The sequence below is a fragment of the Bufo bufo genome, chromosome 4 (genome assembly GCF_905171765.1).
Source record: "Bufo bufo chromosome 4, aBufBuf1.1, whole genome shotgun sequence".
Classification (NCBI taxonomy): Eukaryota; Metazoa; Chordata; class Amphibia; order Anura; family Bufonidae; genus Bufo; species Bufo bufo.
Window position 1 is genome coordinate 349,742,824 of NC_053392.1, and position 21,666 is coordinate 349,764,489.

The following is a 21,666-nucleotide window of genomic DNA, read 5'->3' on the forward strand; positions in this document are numbered from 1 at the left end:
CCCACTCACGCCTAATTGTCATCTCACTGATTGAAAACACCTGACCTCTACTTTCACCTTCAAACTATCTCCTAATCCTAAAAGTTCACATACTTTTGCCACTCACAGACATAGGATATTGGATCATTTTCTTCAATATATGGATGACCAAGACTAATATTTTTGACTTGTTTGTTTAATTTGGTTATCTTCCCCTATCGGCACACTGCTCATAGACCAGCTGCAGAGCACAAACAGCAGTCAGGAGCCTTAACACGTGAGCGAGAAAACACGAACACTGAATTTGTGCAATTTCCCAATGGCCATTTTGGACAAAAGATACAACAGCCACTACAGAAGACCCATGCAGCACGGCTTACACATTTCTATATTCATGAATGAAATGCAAAAGCCAATTAAGACTGACACAACTTACATCCATCTAAAAGATGACAACAATGTTTATCAGATCGAAGTATAAAATCTTGAATAAATTCAGTAGAAATGTAAGCAGCATTCTGTGAGAGATCAGGTTTCCTTCCAAATAACCTCTGGGTAAAGCAGTGACATTCAGAGGGGATCTGACCAATGTGTCCTCTTTAAACTGTATTTGCATTGCAGGGAAAAAAAAGATGATCCATCTGGCACAGCTAGCGCTCTGCGTAACCCAAGCCTGCCAAGACTCTCTAGAGAGCGCTCCCTCCTACCTCAGGACAGACGCTGGACTGCTTCCACTGCCGCGATCCATCTGCATTAGGATTTAGAAATGTCATGGCGCACTGTAAAATACTTATCGCAGACATAACCCTACAGTATATCATCCCATTGGGAACAAAGATGGCGTCCTGGGTGCTGCTTTAATGTTACTGTGAATGTGAAGTCCCTCACAATATATACTGCACCCACCGTATACTTTTATTTTCAGCAGTCCACTGCACAGGAAAGCAAATCAAAAAAGGTTGCACTCCATACCACCGTGATGGAGGCCAGAAAGATACTGGGGCAGATTTACTAAACTAATAGGGGGTGTACAGTTACACTACTTTCAAAACTCCGGCCTGTCGGCCAGACAAAAACCGATGCATGCAGCTTTATTTGCCCGGTCAAAAAGACGCCATTTATGCTGTTAAGCGGATGGAACACTGTCAGATCCCATTAGAGTCAATGGAGATCCAGAGGTGAACTGTAGAATCCATCAGAACAGACTGTCGGATGTTTTCACCATAGTTCTTAAAATGGCCTTAAACAGCCTGTCTAGACCTGCATGGGGTTTATCACAGGGGCTCAGGCTGGATGATACATGTGGTGCAGGGATGGACTCTATACCAACTATTGGTTGGCTTACTATAAGACAGTTTCCTACGCCCGAATTATAGCATAATTTTGGGGCTAAATGTTATATATTAGGCAATGCCCCCTCGTAAGGTGCAGAGGATTTCTCAAGAATTAGAGGAGCAAAAAAAATGTGCCACACTGAACCGAATTTTGGCACAGTGTCTAGATGCCCTGACATCAGTAAATGTAGGCATAGGCAACTATTTTGGCCTCTGTCGGGCAAATGGGGGCCTGATGGATCCCGATGGAGGCCTTTAGCTACCTTCAGCGGAAGAGCTGGAAGCTTTCCTGGTGTTCACTGAACGGAACTGTATCAGATCCAATTAACAGGAATCTTTGAGCAGTGAGGTAAAATCACAGAATAGAGTGGCCTAACTGGGAGGAAATGCTCAAACCCCAAATAGTGTACCGCATTTATAACCGGGGGAGCAGATCCTCTACATGTGATCCGTTTTTGCTCGGGATTTCCGTTAGCAACGGATCACATGTGGAGGATCTGCTCCCCCGGTTATAAATACGGTACACTATTTGGGGTTTGAGCATTTCCTCCCAGTTAGGCCACTATATTCTGTGATTTTTCTTGATATGTATTGAATCTGCAGACGCTTATCGTTGGTAACATTCTAGTGCACCCGGTAGCCTGTGTCACATGGCCTGCTATAGGTGGGGCTCGCAGCCTCCTCCCTCCTCCCATTGTATTAGTGATCTTACTTTGGAGGTATGTGGGAGTTTGGCTGTGAGTCAGACCTTGGCATCTATCGGACAGTGATCACACACTATAGGTAGGTGAGCGGTAGGTCCCCCGCTACACCGAGATACCTTGGCAGGGTGCATTGCTCCGATATGTTCCTGACAGGAATATATTGGCTTAAATCTCATTTTATAACATCAGTGCGAGGGTTTAGCCTTGTAATGTCAGTTGCATACTATTTTTACAGTGTTAAAGGTGCCTAATCGCTCCATAGATCCCCATCATTCTGGAAAACAGTAATGGTCAGATATCACATGGCATGTGACATGGATTTAAAGGGAATCTGGCACTTTGTACCTGCAGTCCTATCTCCGGGTAGCATTTTCTAGAGCAGGAGGAGCTGAGCGGATTGATATATATTTTTATAGGAAAATATTCAGTATAACTATAGTACATCACTCATGTAATCCTCTGCTCTTTCTGAGCTTAGGAGTGCAGTGAGCGGTGCTAATAAGTGATTGACAGCACACTAGGAAGGCTGGAGTCCTAAGCCCAGAATGAGGAGAGATCTAAATGATGAGAGGCGCCCTTTTAGTGTGAATTCCCCTGCACAGACAGGATCACTAGTGTTATTCCGAAGATGTCTTCAGTGCATCTACTGTGTATGGATTGATTTTCTGAAAATGTACAATATATGGAGCTGTAGTAGTGCTAAATGGCATCAAAATGTTTAGCCTAGCTACAATAGCATTCAATCTGACTGAAATAGACAATAAGGATGCAAGAACGGCACCACATTAAATAAAATCATTAATTAATTCCAAGCCAAAAGGATAAGAAAAATAAAAATTCCGTAATATAATTAGAGGGGGGAAAAAAAAACATGAGCTTCTCAACATACAGATTTGTGCTACTTAACCTTTCAACCCCCAGGAGGGTCTACAAGCAGCAGACTTCTGGCGGTCCTCCCCACCGCAGCACATGTAACACCCATTATGCTCCGCAGATCATCTGTGTGTTAGGGCGGGCATTTCTAGAATTCCAAGGAAGGGAAATGAATGGCATGTAGTGTATTTAGGCTATTTGTTTCCCAGGCCACCAGCAAGTGTCGGGAATCCTCAACCACTGAAAGTCTACATACACCACTGTTCCCAAAAAGAAGTCTGATCTCTCTCTAGGTGGAAGATCCCTGAACAAGTCTGAACTCCTAAGGAAAAAACACTATTTCTGCGTGAAGTAGTTTCTGGAAATTCCTGTGCTTTACAGCGCCTATGAAGTCATTAGACCTTATCAATCACATACCAAAAATAAACCTAAAATCAGTACAAATGTACTGTACTACAGGAAATCTCAGCTTAAAGGGGTTGTCCCATCTGGACACTTATGCTACGTCCACAGAATCCGATTGCCATAGGTCCCACCTCTCGCAGTAAACCTGCTCAGGTATTTCTGGATGTCCCACTGCAACAGCACATCGTCCGCATCCTCTCCATTCCCTACAAGGCCCCGTCTGGGATATGCCATAAATGTCCAGTTGGGACAACCTACCATCAGTCACACAGCCTCTGTTGAGCTCAGACCCATGGGACTGTGCTGTAATACTAAGCACAGCCCCTATACAAAGTATGGCACTGTTCTTGGTCCAAATAAACAGGCTGAGGCACTAGGTCAGATGCTACTTAGGGACGCGTTACCGCTGCAGCCTGGGATTGGCTGCAGCGGTGCACATGACCACAGATGGGACTTCACACTTCTGATCCACAGGAGACTAGAAGCAATACTGCTTCCATGCACAACTTCAACTGAGCTTATGGTTTATATTTTTTACTTCAGTTCCAGACTATTTAAACACTTTGTGTAGAAGGCAGTGTGCTGAAGACGTCTGCCATGATTCATAAGCAGAGCCCCCTCCCACACTGCTCGTCTCCCACATGTGTAGGAGTACACCGAATACAAGGTGTCAAAAACACTCTCATAGTCAGTTAAATATCCAGACACGGAAGGCAGCCATCATATACATGTAAAAAAGACAGAAATATCCATCCATAGAGCATAGTGGGCAGTAAAGAAATACTGTATATCATTGTAATGTGCAAGTACTGATAGAAAAATAAATTAATAGGGTTGTCTAACCCCATAAAGAAAATTCCATGAGGCAGGGAAACTGTTTAGAAGAAAACACCTATCGAATGCGGCATCCGAATTCTCGGCAGACTGGAAGTGATAATATCCTGTCCATGATGACTTGGACCACTGTAGCCATTCACTGGCCTCAGCAGTGACGTGTCCTTGCCACTGGAATGGAGAGGCATTCAATGAGCATTTTTGCTTTTTCTCCACTTATTATTTTATTTTAAACAGTTTCCCACATAACATTTGCTTATGGGTCAGACAACCCCTTTAACAAGCAGAACATTTCAATGTAAAAATTATATTCAGCACAACATACACAGTAAAAAAAAAACATATCAAAACTGTATTAAAAAAAAACCTAAAAAACTGCCCTTGTTGTTCATAGCAACCAATCACTGAGCAGCTTTCAAAAGCATAATACAAATTTAAAGCTCTTTTTTTAGTACTTAGATACTGACGGCCTCAGGATAGTCATGAATATACTATAAAGCAGACAGATGCCTCCATCCACAATCTACCGATGACATACTACAGCTCAGCTCCTACTTATGGGAGTACCCCTGGCATGGGCACTGTGCTGTGAACAGAACCTTGTGCTTCCTGCTCTGCCCATAACAACTGATCGATGGGGTTCAATACCCAGCGTATGATATTACCTATTCTGAGGACAGGCCATCAATACCCAAGTACCAGAAACCCCTTTAAAGCTGCACTGTGATGGTATGCGGATCAAACAAATCTCTACTAGGCAATTTTCAGAAATCCCTCCCCATGAACAGAGACTACTGCAAAATTTTTAGCTAAAAAATGTCAATATTTCAAAGTCTAAACCACAAGTAAAAGCATAATATGAAAGGACTTACGTAAAACGTCTGTAATGGCACATGTCCCGTTTGCTCACATTACGGTGACACATAAGACAGCAGCGGGGGCATTAGCAGGGTCACATCTCAAGCTAGTGAATTGGGAAACTGCAATCATAACACGGCCCAGAACAATACAGCGCTTCCTGTAGACTATGTTAACAGGAAGTCTCGGTTTTCAAACCTTCTAACCCCGCTTGCTCTTGTCACCATGTGCAGAAATACCACAAATGTCAATTTGAATGTAACGGTAGTGAAGTAGCTGAGGATGCAGTCAAACGTGAAGAACAGGCTACACCGCTTTACATGTGGAGCTGCGGCCAGAAAACGCTGTGCCTCCAGTGCCGACAAATGTACGCCGCATGTCATTGTGCAAAGTGCCGCCATTCTGGCACTGTTACCCTGGGTCCCCTCAGCAGCCACTGGGACATGATGTCCACGGCTGGGAAGGTCCTATTTTATGGAGGCACACAACCCCTTTAATCTAACCCCTTTGAATGATATACCGTTTCTGCCCTCCCCCACCTCTTCCGTATCAGTTTCATCTAACAGTGTCAACCCACATTTGCATTATCAGTTTCCAATCTTCAGCATCTTTGTACGAAGAAGCAGAGTCAGCAAGCAGCCACCACAAACCGCATTTCCAGAAGATACTAAATGCCCAGATAGCAGGGTCTTAGTGAAGGGCTGTGTGGGGGTCTACAGTTTGGATTCATGACCGTGAAGAAGCAAAATGATACAACAGAAATAAACCATTCAAATAAAAATACATGAAGTAAAAGAGCAAAGCACCGGCTGTAGGACATCCTGATCTACAAAGGTGAGGAAGTAAGTACAAACTGCTCTTGTAACGCTCTTCTTCAGGAGTTGTATATATAATGGACACAAACTTTATAGAATCTCTTGAGGGTGCTCAGATGGGTCACCCTGCAACTCTTCCTGTATGACCATAAGAGTGATCCAAAGCTCCGAGGTCACAGAGCGATGAAGGAAGTGCAGGAACGTTATGAGGTATTCTAATACTTCTTAGAACTAGTGTACATGTGTGTCCCTAATCCCAATAAATTATTTCCTCCAAACAAGACCCCCGCTTGCTGTTAACCGGAATTGTCCTGCAAAGTGCATGGAACACATTAAAGAGGACATGTTTGAATTCCCCATGTAATAACAATTCTGGAGCATCTATTCTTAGCACTCCATGTGGTGCCATTACTGTATTATTCCTGATAGAAGTTTATGAATGAACTACTAGCTGTTTGGAATTAAGGCAGAGATGGGCGTTACCAGTTAAGGACGTGTCCCTGCACAGGCTGATACTGGCAGCACTGACTAGATAGTGTACAAGGACCCATTTCCAACTTGAAGCACTCAACTGGACTTTCATTGCAAATGGTTAGTAATTCAGTCATAAAATTTTTGTAGGAATAACAGAGGAATGGCTCAACATAGAATCATAAGAGTAGCTGTTCCAGAATTATTACGTGGGGAATACAAGTAGTTTTATTCCGGCCACCTCTCGGCATGTTTGCCGAGCTGCCGCCGGAACTCCGGCCCGCCCCCATTATAGTCAATGGGGCTGGAGCGGTAGTCCGGGGGCACACATGCACTAGCGGCAGCACGGATCCGACAGGCTGTTCACCCATCGGAACAGCAAGCCAGAGTTCCTTGCCGCTAGTGTGATACTAGCCTAAGCTGTTTCCATCTGCCCTATGAATTCCAGTGCTCGATGTGGCACACAACAGGCACCAATGGCCCCTGCTGAAACCAAAAAGCTAATAACGGGGTCCATATAATTCAGCTGAACTGTCAACTATCTTGCCAGCTGCATGCAGCTGTGGGTTAAATGCAATGGAACGGCAACGTAAGCTACTGACAGCTTTACAAAAGTGAGGAACGGCCCTATTATTGCCAATCCCCACATAGTTCATATCACCCTTGGTGGCACAAATGAGGCAAAAATAAACTTTTTAAGACACTTTGCATAATTTATGAACAGGGGTGAACAACCTGCATGAGGTCCACAATGCCATTCTGTGTAGAATGGAAGTGTTCTGATCTCTGGCAAGAAAGGTGGAAAGGTAATGTAGTGAGGGTAATTTTCTTAACAGTGACTGTATTTGTGAGTTATCCTCTCCTTTCTAATCCTCAGCTGTGTCACGTGACCAGTACCCTGACTTTCCAAATAACACAGCATCTTATGTGTAGACAGGAAGTCAGTTTCTCTCTATATTCCTATGGGAGCCTCAATGTCAGTCTCACAGGAATGAATAGAGATGTAACGGACTTCCTGTCCTGTGTCATTTGGAGATCAGAGAGTTGGTCACATGACACAGCTGAGAATCAGAAGGAAGGCTATATCTCACAAGTACAGTCACTGGTGAGAAGATTACCTTCACTAGAGTTTACATTGTGTATCTTACTAACAGGTCAGAGAATAAAACATTTTGTGGGAGTTCTTCTTTAGGTTATACTGTGGCCCTTGGGAATGGTTCAGCCTGACAATATGGTTCTAGAACAAGAAAAGACTGTGCCCCCCTGTTCTAGTATCTCTAAATCATAGGCAAAAGACTAAGTAAAGAATAGTAACTGAAAGAAAGTTAACACATTTTATCCTATATTAATATGGACCACATTCATACAGGTTCTCTGCCCTAAAAGTACATTTTGTATAGTTTTCTGTGATAGTCTGATAATCCAAAAATATTAGATAATTCAGGACTCATCGGAACCGGTAATGCCAGATTTAACAAATTTTACAGTACAGAGGTATTTCCAGAACCAGTCTTTTTAGCTACACAGCAGCTTTCGAAACCACTGACAGGTTCCCAAGGCCAGTTTTTTTTTCTGGTAGACCATTTTAATATAAGAGGCCTACTAATGCCTTTGTATGGATACAACCCATTTGTGGTGAAGATCAAAGTAACCCCAAAAGTGGAAGTTTACTTACCTTCCAGACTGTCCGAACAAGAGGTTCCTATACCGGTATCACCACTGTCAGATGTAATGCTGTGTCTCCGTGTGTGGCTACTTCTGCCACTGGGTGGGGCAACTGAAGAATGCCACAATGAACTTGCAAGCCACCCAGACGGGGGGAAATCGGCACCTGAGGACATAACAAGAGAAGGAATTCATCAAAAGGATCAGACATAAATCAGTAATCTGAATTTAGCTCTAGTACAGTAGGACTTCTGGGACAGTAGAACTCAAAATGGGCTGATCTACAGTACTGGAGGACGCCCCTTTCAATACCACTAACATGCCCCGTCAGTATATACGGAAAGTCACAAAAATGGAATTGGTGATTAAAAAGAGCACCAAATGCACTCTTCACATTACATTTTCTAGGCAGCAGCACTCTTATTCATCTGTATAAAATGTCGATCTGACTAAAGTCGTTCCTGAAAATCTGCCTGTCTAAAAGGTACAGCCGATCACTCGAACAAGCGAAACACACTCTGCTGCCCAGAAACAATGCGTACTGTAGGGGTGATAGCTGCGCGGAAATGCAGAGCTTCATCTCCACTGAACGCTTCCTTCCCGTTAATCGGCTGCTCCTCAGACCGTGTAAACCCGCCAAAAGAAGCTACAGGAAATCTTATAAGAAATAAAAGCATTATTTATCTGCCAAATCTGGCGCTCCCGACTACAGTAGTTCCCGCTGGTGCTTGTTTAGCTTTCACATACAAACACATGACTGCTGCAGCCAATCACTGGCCTCAGAGATCACATGCTGCACATGCTTGGACACTGAGGTCAGTGACTGGGTACAGGGGTCACGTTTATGTAAAAAGTAAAAGGGAAGAAATGAGCTAGAGCATCGAAGCTGGATCGGCAGGGCATTTTGACAGATGATAAACTCTTGGTTTGTTCTTTTAGAAGACATCCCACAGCTTTTTTTAGATCTTCTATGCGCAAACAACTCCTTATAAGTTAATTAGATAAGGTTTATTTAAACTATGGCATCTCCCCGGCATAAATGTGCATGTGCAACCCTATTCCCTAAGTAGGTGGTAGTTGCATCAGCTCAGCTACAATAATGAAGGTGCCCTTCAAACGATTACATTTGGTTGCACTAGAAAAAGCCAAAAAACAAGTAAATGCATTCGGAACGGGCACCTTTCTCAACCACGTTACATAAAGTATAACTCAAAAGTTAAGTCATTTTGTAGATATGCTGCTTTAGGCTATATTCACATCTGGGATTACGTTTCTGTTCTATTATGATGTCCGCTATTTTTCCGGCCGACGCAGTTGTGAACCTAGCCCAACTTTCTCCTACCCGAGTTACAATCAGTATTCTAGTCCAAAGCTGCACTCCTAATTCTGCCGATGTCATAGGAAACAGTCACCGCTCAATGTCCTAAGCTTACTGAATCTTCAGTTAGTGCTAGGTCTACACATGGATCCAGGCGATACAAATGCTGCCCAGATCATGCACATTCTGCTATACTGAACACTGGAAATGTATGGAATGACTGCTGCCGAGTAGAGAACGGACCAAGTCTCCATCTGACATTTATTACGGCGGTAGATGACAATGGCATTACATCATCCCATACTGCAAACATTCATATTTAATGACTTCATCCTGCATGGTTATTACTACAGTAGCTGGAGAATGGCTTTAGCAGATTTGTATTATATTATATTTGTATTGTTATATTGCCTCTGTACATGTCCATCATTGCTGAAACAATGCGAGGATGAAAAGTAGTGGTTCCCCCTCCGCCCGGCAGTCCTACACATACTGTAGATATATACATGTATTACAGTCAGTTCTGCTCTAAAGCATATATATCACTGATCACAGCGGAGCCTTTCATCAGATCGCCGACAAAGACTGTAGTGCAGCGCTGTCCAAGGGTGTACAGCAAAGGGGCCAACTATATGGAGGAACAACATGCTATGACAACACTGGATGGACGCCAGGGCTATAATTATACAGATTTTATGCTGACTGTAGCCTTCTTCTCCGGGTACATATACAGTGTGTCGTGAGAGAAAACAGTACTTGAACCAGTAGTTTTACCAACATATCACGGTCATTAATGCAGCGATAAGGGCATGGTCACAAATGGCAGAAAGTTCTGGAGCTCAAAAATCCATTTCATGCATCTGAATGAGGTATTTCTGCAGCATGGGCTTCTAAGCTAGGTTTTTAGTCTAGGCCAGGATCAGGACTCTGGACCGAGCATGCACAGAAATTCTGATGCACTGTGCTGATGTGAGATAATGGGGTCAGATGGGGCAGGATACAGATGCCTGGGCCTATGAATCTACAAGGGGAAGGAGGGGTCTTTCAGACTAGAGGGAACACTGGTGCCCCCAGGGATAGGTCATCGACATGAGATCGGCAGGGGTTTGATTCCTGTCAGCTGTTTGTGGCAGCCTCTTCATACAACAGTGCCGGGAGTCGGACCCCCACTGATCTGAAATTGATTACCCATCAATATCAAAATCCCAGGGAATCGCTTTAATGAGTGATATTTCTCAGCTTACTTTTACTGGTCAACTCAAGCGCTACATGGAACTATGTTTAGGTTAATAGGGTAAAATGACCTCTAATCTATACAAAGTCAAAAATGGTTGTCAAAAAGATAGAAGCAAAAAAAAAAATAAACAAATGTAACAGTTCACGCTACTTTTGAAAATCATCAAGGACTATGGGGAGAATTTGTCTCAGTGACAGTAAATCTGAAGTGAAACTCATTAACATAGCTAACCATGCTTACCGCCCACTTTTCAAAACTGGACTGAGTGGCCAATCTTTTTACGCAAGGAACCCAAAAAGTTTCAAAACCCAAATTTTGCAACTTTTTGAAGCCAGAATTCTGGAGTGCAGTGTGAGGAAGTTTAACTGTCATTCTTTTTTTTATTTTTGCAATGTATAGGGGCTGAACATTTTTGTAATATACTTTGATTACTGAAATTGTACATTTCTATTAGAAAAATTGCTTTAAAATGGCCCATTTTGAGCCTTAGCAATGCTCCTCTATCTTCTGTTTACATAACGCAGTCAGTGTTCAGCAAGTCTCCACTGTTATGCAAACAGAAGACAGAGGATCATTGCTAAGGCTTGAAATGGGCCACTTTATTTTTAATAGAAATGTACGATTTCAGTAATTAAAGTATATTACAAAAATGGTCAGCATCACAGCCCCTGCACATTACAAAAAGAAAAAAAAGAATGACAGTTACACTTTAATTTAAAAAGTCTCAAACTCACTCCAGTAAGACTACTCCCTAGAGTAACATTTCTAGACAAAATTATTAGGTGTAAAGAAGCTCCAAATTTAACAAACACCATGCAACATTTGATAAACGTGGTGCAAAATACTACAACCCAGACTACTAGAAAACAGACTTCGAAAATATAACATCCCAACAACCTGCATGGCTTTACTGATCTTGGTATACACTCACCTAAAGAATTATTAGGAACACCATACTAATACGGTGTTGGACCCCCTTTTGCCTTCAGAACTGCCTTAATTCTACGTGGCATTGATTCAACAAGGTGCTGATAGCATTCTTTAGAAATGTTGGCCCATATTGATAGGATAGCATCTTGCAGTTGATGGAGATTTGAGGGATGCACATCCAGGACACGAAGCTCCCGTTCCATCACATCCCAAAGATGCTCTATTGGGTTGAGATCTGGTGACTGTGGGGGCCATTTTAGTACAGTGAACTCATTGTCATGTTCAAGAAACCAATTTGAAATGATTCGAGCTTTGTGACATGGTGCATTATCCTGCTGGAAGTAGCCATCAGAGGATGGATACATGTTCTCATTCTGTTTACACCAAATTCGGACTCTACCATTTGAATGTCTCAACAGAAATCGAGACTCATCAGACCAGGCAACATTTTTCCAGTCTTCAACAGTCCAATTTTGGTGAGCTCGTGCAAATTGTAGCCTCTTTTTCCTATTTGTAGTGGAGATGAGTGGTACCCGGGGGGTCTTCTGCTGTTGTAGCCCATCCGCCTCAAGGTTGTGCGTGTTGTGGCTTCACAAATGCTTTGCTGCATACCTCGGTTGTAACGAGTGGTTATTTCAGTCAACGTTGCTCTTCTATCAGCTTGAATCAGTCGGCCCATTCTCCTCTGACCTCTAGCATCCACAAGGCATTTTTGCCCACAGGACTGCCGCATACTGGATGTTTTTCCTCTTTCACACCATTCTTTGTAAACCCTAGAAATGGTTGTGCGTGAAAATCCCAGTAACTGAGCAGATTGTGAAATACTCAGACCGGCCCGTCTGGCACCAACAACTATGCCACACTCAAAATTGCTTAAATATCCTTTCTTTCCCATTCTGACATTCAGTTTGGAGTTCAGGAGATTGTCTTGACCAGGACCACCCCCCTAAATGCATTGAAGCAATTGCCATGTGATTGGTTGACTAGATAATTGCATTAATGAGAAATAGAACAGGTGTTCCTAATAATTCTTTAGGTGAGTGTATATATCTTGTCTTACAAAATGAAAGACACAGATAACATCCTAACTTGAGGCTTGAAAGGAAGCAGAATGGTGGCACGGAGAAGGTGAAGGTAAGCAGAGCACATGAGTTGTGCCAAGACAGGGCGCCATGTGCGGAGCTATAAATCAGCTTTACACCAGGGAGCTCATTAGAAGAGTCGGTTCTACAGGATTAATTCTCCCAAATGCCAGTCTGCTGAGCATCTGAGACCTGAGGGTATATCTGGAGGCTGCACATGTAACATTCATGGAAAGACGCACATATTCACTACACCTTGAACATATCTCTCTTCATGGTAGTAGTGGAAGGGTTAATTAGATGCAGACCAATCACACAAAGATATTTCTAGAGTCTAACGTCTAAGGTCAGATGACAACTGCACCTGTCCGCCAGTGGACTACAACCCCATGTCCCAATTCCAGAAGTCAACAGAAATTTTAGAGTATAAGGACCTTCACAGATGATAACATTGCTCGGAGTTGGCCATTTATGGCCCCTTAACACAGGCAGATTTCTTTGTATCAATTGCCACCCCTTAAAGGGAAGGTCTTGCTGAAATTCTTTTCTGCCAGAAAGTGAGACATATCCTTTTTTTCTTAATATGTTTTTTATTTTATGATTGCAGATTTATTTTTATTTTTTTCCTGAACATGATTTTGGAGGCAGCCATCTTGCCCAATCTGTTCTTAAGGAAGAGTTTTCCGAGATTATCTGATTACCTTTCCTCTACATAGGTTGTCAGTATCTGACCAGAGGGGGTCCCATACTCGAGACCCCTCCGATCAGCTGTTTGAGAAGGTACCAGTGTTAGGCCCCTTTCACACGGGCGAGTATTCCGCGCGGATGCGATGCGTGAGGTGAACGCATTGCACCCGCACTGAATATCGACCCATTCATTTCTATGGGGCCGTTCACATGAGCGGTGATTTTCACGCATCACTTGTGCGTTGCGTGAAAATCGCAGCATGCTCTATTTTGTGCGTTTTTCACGCAACGCAGGCCCCATAGAAGTGAATAAGGTTGCGTGAAAATCGCAAGCATCCGCAAGCAAGTGCGGATGCGGTGCGATTTTCACGCACGGTTGCTAGGAGACGATCGGGATGGAGACCCGATCATTATTATTTCCCCTTATAACATTGTTATAAGGAAAAATAATAGCATTCTGAATACAGAATGCATAGTAAGATAGCTCTGGAGGGGTTAAAAAAAATCAAAAAAAATATTTAACTCACCTTAATCCACTTGACCGCGGAGCCCGGCATCTTCTTCTGTCTCCTTTCTTTAGAACCTGGGTAAAGGACCTGTGGTGACGTCACTCCGGTCATCACATGATCTTTTACCACGGTGATGAATCATGTGATGACCGGAGTGACGTCACCACAGGTCCTTTACCCAGGTCCTAAAGAAAGGAGACAGAAGGAGATGCCGGGCATCGCGGTCAAGTGGATTAAGGTAAGTTAAATAATTTTTTTTAACCCCTCCAGCGCTATCTTACTATGCATTCTGTATTCAGAATGCTATTATTTTCCCTTATAACCATGTTATAAGGGAAAATAATACAATCTACAGAACACCGATCCCAAGCCCGAACTTCTGTGAAGAAGTTCGGGTTTGGGTACCAAACATGCGCGATTTTTCTCACGCGAGTGCAAAACGCATTACAATGTTTTGCACTCGCGTGGAAAAATCGCGGGTGTTCCCGCAACGCACCCGCACATTTTCCCGCAACGCTCGTGTGAAAGAGGCCTTAATGTGAGCGCCGCGGCCTTCTCTCTGCTCACCCAGCTTAGCGCCGTACATTGTATAGCGGCTGTGGTTGGTATTGCATTCACTCCCATTCACTTCTATGTGGCTGAGTTGCGCCTAGGCCATGTGGCAGATGAATGTGTCTAGGGAAAGCAGCGACAAGGCTGTAGTGATACCACAAGCTACACGGCCTTCTCGAACAGCTGATTGGCGGGGACCCCAGGTGTCGGACCCCCACCAATCAGATACTGATGATCTGTCCAGAGGATAGGTCATTAGTATTTAAATCTTTGAAAACCCCATTAACAGCATTTAGAGATGGGGTGAAGACTGGAGGGGACTCAGTGCCTTCTATGGGAGAGCTTTGTAGACATGCTCTGTGACCTGTGCCGATGTCATGAGGGAGGAGATAAGCGGTGATATCACCTATTGTACATGGTGGCTCCCAAGTTATGTATACAGAGGTGATAGCTGTCATTCTAATCCTGAGTGAGGGCACAAGCGCAGAGGCTTGGCTGCTGCTACCAGAGCAGGCTCAATTGTCAGGGCTGGGCGAGATATCCGACCCTGTCAAGCAGTTGGTTGGAGCCCCTTGAGCAGCGGGGACAGCCCCTCGCTCCTCAAGACCTTTGTCTGATAAACAAATTCATTCACTCATCCCTATTACAGACCAAAAAGTAGTGCCTATTACTAGGCCTAGTGGACAGTGCAAAACCTATAGGATTTTAGGATAAATAGTGACATGGAAAATTATAAATAACACCAAAAATATGTTAAAGGTATAAACCTTAAAAAAAAAAAAAAATGGTCATTTTCTGATGACAAATTCCCTTTTAATGCCATTGCCATGTGCCAAGCATCAGGGGTATGGGGACAGTAATACAGTCCTTCATCCGCATACAGTTTCCATTTGTGGAGATGCTGCAGACAATTCGTTTTGGCGACGCATAACAGATGCAATCAGGCGACGAATGAGCGCTGGGTGATCGGTGCCATCCACTGATGGATTGCAGGGTGGTCGTAACCATGGAAACAAGCATTTTATAATGTGATGGAAAAATGAATCCAGCTAGCACAGGAAGCATTATGGATAATAACAATACATTAGTAAGTGCATTGTAGTAACTATCTAAAGTGAGACAACCCCTTTAACAAACCCCTCTTCTGTGTATTCAGGAAGACCAGATGAAACAGCTCATTTCTGCCATGAGAAATCGCTTGGGTACAAAGCGTTCTTCGCTGTGAGGACTTTTCCCAAACAACTCCTCTCATCAGGGATGAAAAAGCACCGTTTACTCCGTGCGACATTGCTGTTATGTCTGTATCACAAGCACCAGAGACTTTCCACTTTAGAGAGCCAGTCTGCATCCAGCGAAATAAAATCTATAGGACACAGAGGTCCTGACCTAGATGTCACATTCAGACAGTCCACATCAGCAGGTCTGCAGTAGCCACTAGACACAGGATACGTATCACGTAATAATAATGAATAGCAAAAAGACTGACTGGAGGGAAGCCGTCAGCAGACCTAACCACTGGCACGATGCCCATGCTGAAAAAGCCTATCTTATTAGGAGAGATACAGTTAAAGGGGTATCCCGGTGGCTTAATATTAAATACAAATCAGTTTGGTAGACTTTCACCTTACCGACTCCCCGACCGCTGCTGTACCCCACTCCTCTCCACAGTCCGCCACCCCGCCGGAGATTCTGAGGATGTGGGCGGTGCTGGGCTCCTTCACGCTGGACTCATCTCGCGTACAGGACTCATCTCAGGGTAATTTGCATATGTATCAAATCAGGGTTTTATACACAATAAAAGCACACAGAGCTATGGGGACTGGGTATTGCGGATGTGCTAGCGGCCATCTAGCAACCCATGTCCTCAGCTCTATACCCAAAATCCCGGTGACAGGTTCCCTTTAAACAATAGGTCACTTCCTGCTGCCACATGCCCTTTTATTTCATTCATTTCGGCAATGGTGAATAGAAACAGAGCTTAATGGATCCATCACATCTGCTGCAAAAATGCAAACCCATGACCACAATGTGCGATTCACACGACCGTACGTATTTTGCACACGGATCTCCAAAATACGGATGTTACATACATTTTATTTCCTGACCCACTGACTTCAATGGGTCTGTGGTTCGCATTTGCAGCCAAGAATAAGATCATGCCCTATACTTGGCCGCAAAATGCGGTTCACGGACCAATTTAAGGTAAAAACAAAAAATGGATGCAACACGGACAAAAACATGGATGTAATTTGTGGTTCCGCATTTAGCAGACCAAACAAATACATACTACCTTCTACTCAAATGTTGTAAATGAACCTCATGAAGTCCTCCCAATATATCAGAAGCCCCTGTAAAGAAACAATTTGTGGTTCTGTACAGTGCAGCTTTTTCTGTCATTCTCTGAAACTGAAAGGAGGTGTCAACCAGGAGTAAGGACTACGGGGGAGATTTATCAAACTGGTGTAAAGTAGAACTGGCTTAGTTGCCCATAGCAACCAATCAGATTCCACCTTACATTTTTCACAGCTCCTTTGGAAAATGAAAGGTGGAATCTGATAGGTTGCTATGGGCAACTAAGCCAGTTTGATAACTCTCCCCCTATATGCCGACACGTACTGCTTGAACGTAGGACAAGGGGATGCATATGATCGGACCATTATACCCAAAAAATCACCATATATGCTGAATGTGAACACAGACTAAGATGAGCTCCTGACGGAGATCCCACGTATCTGTAACCTCATGTTCCCTCCAAAGATCCAAAAGATAAGGAAACAGTCACAACACTGGAGACAGCAGCTATTTGCTGGGCAAAAGTATTCCGAAAATGTGACCTCTTACAAAACAAGAACATATTTCACCAAATGTTGAGGGGGATGAAGAGGATTACATGCTTTAGTGTTGTCTGGCCACAGCAATCCCTACCAATAAACATTTCTGGTAGGGATTGCCCCCAGTGTGTGAATGGAGAAGGTTGAATGACTTGGTATGTTATATGCCCCTCCATCGGCAGCCAACTTATGGACGGGAGGGGAAGACTTGATCATGCTTCCCCGATACAGCAAATAGTCCATTCATGAGCAAAAAGTTACAGGACTTCAATAACGGGATAACACATGTAGTAGAAAAAGGTACATATGAAGATCATGAATCCTACATATGGTGCAAAAATGAATGCAAAGATTAGGGGATAGCCCAAAAAATAAAATAAAATAAAAATCGCAGCGGATTGGCCCAACAAGGGCTGTTTTTTGCAGCGCCACTGCTAGAAGAATCCCAGTGGGTCTTCTGCTGCTTCCAACCTCTGTACTGCAAAGGATAAAAGCCGCAACTCGCAAGTAAAACCCACGGCATCTATGCCACGTGTGTCATTCCTTTATGATTGACAACTTCAATGGCACCTGCCGGGAGACTCATGTGTGGACTGCATCAGCAGACTAATAAAAAGGGAATATTCGGCGAAAATAAAAAAAAAATGTAAAAAACACAACAGAGAGCACATACGGAAGGCAGACATAAAGTCACCGCAGACATGCCTTAGTCGAATAGAAAAACAAGTGTGAAATCTATTTCTCGCTTCTTAGTTCATTTCTGCTGGCTTATTATTAGCTCATCCGAAATCCTAGCCAGTCTCCATCAGCCGCCTATCTCTCAATGTGATATAAATACAGACAATATTATCCCGTCTGCATTCAGAAAAATTAACAACATATTCTAGACCGAATAAGACTGCTGAATCAACAAGATGGTTTTAAGCAGCAGCATAAAAAGTATCTGCCTCAATGGTGTGTGTGTGGGAGCGGGGGTAAGGGTTCACGTAAATCTGAACTGAATATTCAGAAATTACTTTAAAACCTACTTAAAAAAAGAGGAAAGCTGTAACCCCGGTGCCGGGTGCCACTGTGCCTGGTAAACAAAGGAGGAGAGTAAGACCTCATGCACACGACAGTGTCTGCAAAAACAGATCCGCAAAAAATACGGATGACGTCTGAGTGCATTCCGTATTTTGGGGAATGGAACAGCTGGCCCCTAAAAGAACAGTACTATCCTTGTCCGTAATGCGGAAAATAATTGGACATGTTCTATTTTTTTGCAGAACGGAAATACAGAAATGGAATGCACACGGAGTAACTTCAGGGTTTTTCCGGACCCATTGAAATGAATGGTTCCGTATACCGCCTGCAAAAAAAAAACGAACAGACACGGAAAGAAAATACGTTTGTGTGCATAAGGCCTAAGGCTAGGATCAGACGAGCGAGCGTGTTCATCCGGCCGGAACGCTGCTCCTGGGATGTAGCAATATAATGCCGATGTGAATTGTACTGACCGTTTTATGCGAGTTCAGTTCATTACAATTGAAGTCAGGCAGGAACCCACAGCATTATAAAAAAAGTTACTCCATGTGCATTCCGTTCCGCAAAATAATAGAACATGTCCTAATATTGTCCGCATTACGGACAAGGATAGTACTGTTCTATTAGGGGCCAGCTGTTCCGGTCTGCAAAATACGGAATGCACACGGACGTCATCTGTATTTTTTTTGCGGACCACAAATTACATACGGTTGTGTGCATGAGGCCTTACTCTGCAAAAATAAAGATCTCATACAGATATAATAAAAAATATATAATATAATAGCCTTGGCTAAAATTCATAGGGTCCTGAGAGCATTAAAACAAAGGAAGGAGATAGAGAGAGATGGCGAGCGAGGTGGTGAATGAAAGAGCGAGAGAGATGGCAAGTGATAGAGAAAAAGGGCGAGTGAGAGAGAGGACGCAATAGCGAGATAGATATGGCAAAAGAGACAGATGGCAAGAGAGGGTGAGATGGGAAAAAAAAGAGATAGAGGGGGAAGGGGGAAGAGAGAGGGGATATTTGATTCGTCTATGTGAGTCATGTAAATGCAAAGCTAGATGACAACCAGGATGTTTTTGTTCTTTAGGGGGACATTTTAGGAACTCATTTTGTAATAAACCACGAGGTCTTATGAGCCTCCTAAGCCTGGAGGACCGGGGAGTAGAACAGCACTATTACAGCACAGTGAAGAAGAAAGACTTGTCAAATCAAACATTATTTCCCCTCACGTGAGGGATTTGGGGGTCTCAGTCACCGGCGCCATGAAGGTAGTCAGCAGTGTTGTGAAGAGCTGCGGGACCTTTCACAAGTCTTTTTATATCACGGCTAAAAAAAAAAAAAGGGCACGAAAAGCAAAGAAGTAAATATTCATGTAGCAGCAAGGTCACCCAGGTTATATTAGAGCACGTCCACCACAGAATGGATTATCCGGGGAATCCAGTGGACTGACGGTACACGGTGCTGAGGTGCGGTGAAGCTTCCCTTCAGCATCCTCATACCCACATATGTATTGTCAATGGGCAGAACACAAGGTCCGGAAAATTCAAAGCTCCTGATGCTTCTTCCCCCTGGCATCATCTGTTGGGGCCAAGTGGGAAGGTCCCCATACACACTACCAGGCATGTCCAACCTGCGGCTCTCTAGCTGTTGAAAAACTGCAACTCCCAGCATGCCCAGACTGCCTACAGCTATCAGACTCCAACAGAGCAACAGCTGGAGAGCCGCAGGTTGGCCATCCCCGAACTAGACTGTCGGATGGTCCTGATGACAATGGTGGGGTCAGCCATCGCAGCCTAATGAATACACTACTAGGTAGCGGCTCACTGATATTGGGAGATCAAGGATGTGGGTGCTCAAGCTAATTGATGGTCCGGAAAAAAAAAACTATGAAGGGGCACAATGGGCATTACTACTATGAAGGGGCACAAAGGGTATTACTACTATGAAGGAGGGATATAGGGCATTACTATTATGAAGGGGCCACAGAGGGCATAACTACGCTGAAGGGTCACAGAGAGGGCATTACAACAGTGAAGGCGGCACAGAAAGGGCATTACTACTGTGAAGGGGGCACAATGATGGGATAAGTACTTTAAGGGGGCACAATGTGGGCATAACTACTGTGAAAGTTTTATAGTGTGGGCATAACTACTGTGAGGGGGCACAATATGGGCATAACTACTGTGAAGGTTGTACAATGAGGGCAATACTACTGTGAAGGGGGTACAATTTTTTTAAAGTGTGGAGGGGGGGGGGGTGCCACAGAAAGGACCCTCCCCGGGTGCCAAACTCCTTAGGCACGCCACTGTGCCAGGGTTCTCAATATTTCTAAGCTAAGTACCCTCCAATCAAAGGGATCAAGAACCCACAAAACCACAATCAGTAGCACATTTCCGTAGCTGCCATGACGTTACAATTAGGGCATATGCACACGGAGAATCTGCAGCACAATCTATGTAGATGAGATTTATAGAATCCACAAGTATCACTGCAGAAACGCAGACTAAATGAAAATAGACGCAGAACATCCGCATAAACTGAACTACTCTGTGCATATAGCTGTACCCTTTTGCTTCTTAAAGGGGTTGTCTGCAGACCCTCCAGCATGGCCGGACCAGCAGTGGGAATACCCAATCCTTGAAACTGAGTTCCGGTTCCATCACTCCCCCTCGGGCACTACAGGTTTCAGGTCGTCCCCCGCGCCAACATCCAGTTTAGAGATATGTATTGTGCTGTTCCTCTGTTACTCCTTCTGGAAACATGTGAATGTACTGACTGCTGGTACGCAATCCCTAAGGGCTAGTTCAGACCTGCAGACAGAAACCTGAAGCGGCCCTTCAAGCTGGCATTGTGTTATGTATTATTGTATTGTACTTGCTGCATCATGCTGACCATATCTGCGGTACATTTATCACCCGAAAATAGTCCAAGGGATTTTTTTTGCATATTATTACAATTTTTTTAAATAAAAATACTATAACAAAGCAAGCGTTTAGCAAATTGCCTAAAAAAAATACTGTCCTCCGAGCAGTGACTATAAAGCGGTATACTCTGACATCTGCAGTCTGTTCTATGGGGTCGCCTGTCACAGGCTTAGCAGGGCTGACCAGCGTCTCACCACTTCCTCTAGCAGCTGTAGTCATATGAGGCAATTCTCACGGGGACCATAGAACTCCATAGAACTGAAATCCCACTAATAATCCTATATTACTTATCCTTCAGCAAGTACAACGGATACCGGAACAAGCAGAAAAGGACCATGATGCTTCGCCATGTACAGGAGGCCTTAGGCTCTATTCATCCGCAGTGGATAACAGTACAAGGCAAGCAAACGGTATACTGACATTTTACATTTCCAAAACCGCCGCAAGCTCATGTTGCAGAAAGGCTGTGGGTTTTCACCGCTTCCAATGTAGTAGGGGTTAAATGGCTGTCAATCCGCAGCACAACCCAGAGCACATGCAGTGTTTGCCAAGGCTTTGGAAGATACGTGACAGAACAAGATGTGCCCACAGGCTACATGCACACGGCAGTGCGGTTTAGGCCTCATGCACACGA

General features: G+C 43.8%; 1 protein-coding gene across 4 annotated transcripts in view; it reads right to left on the reverse strand.

Moving 5' to 3' along the window:
- Nucleotides 1–21,666, reverse strand: part of CEP85L (centrosomal protein 85 like) — a 165,462-nt gene that overhangs the window by 87,906 nt on the left and 55,890 nt on the right. For 3 of the 4 annotated variants that reach the window (XM_040428924.1, XM_040428923.1, XM_040428922.1), the window contains exon 2: nucleotides 7,949–8,104. In XM_040428924.1, coding sequence (XP_040284858.1) covers nucleotides 7,949–8,104 — 156 coding nt within the window. Of the gene's footprint in view, nucleotides 1–5,001; nucleotides 5,105–7,948; nucleotides 8,105–21,666 lie in introns of those variants that run through there. The other variant, XM_040428925.1, reaches the window with a different exon arrangement.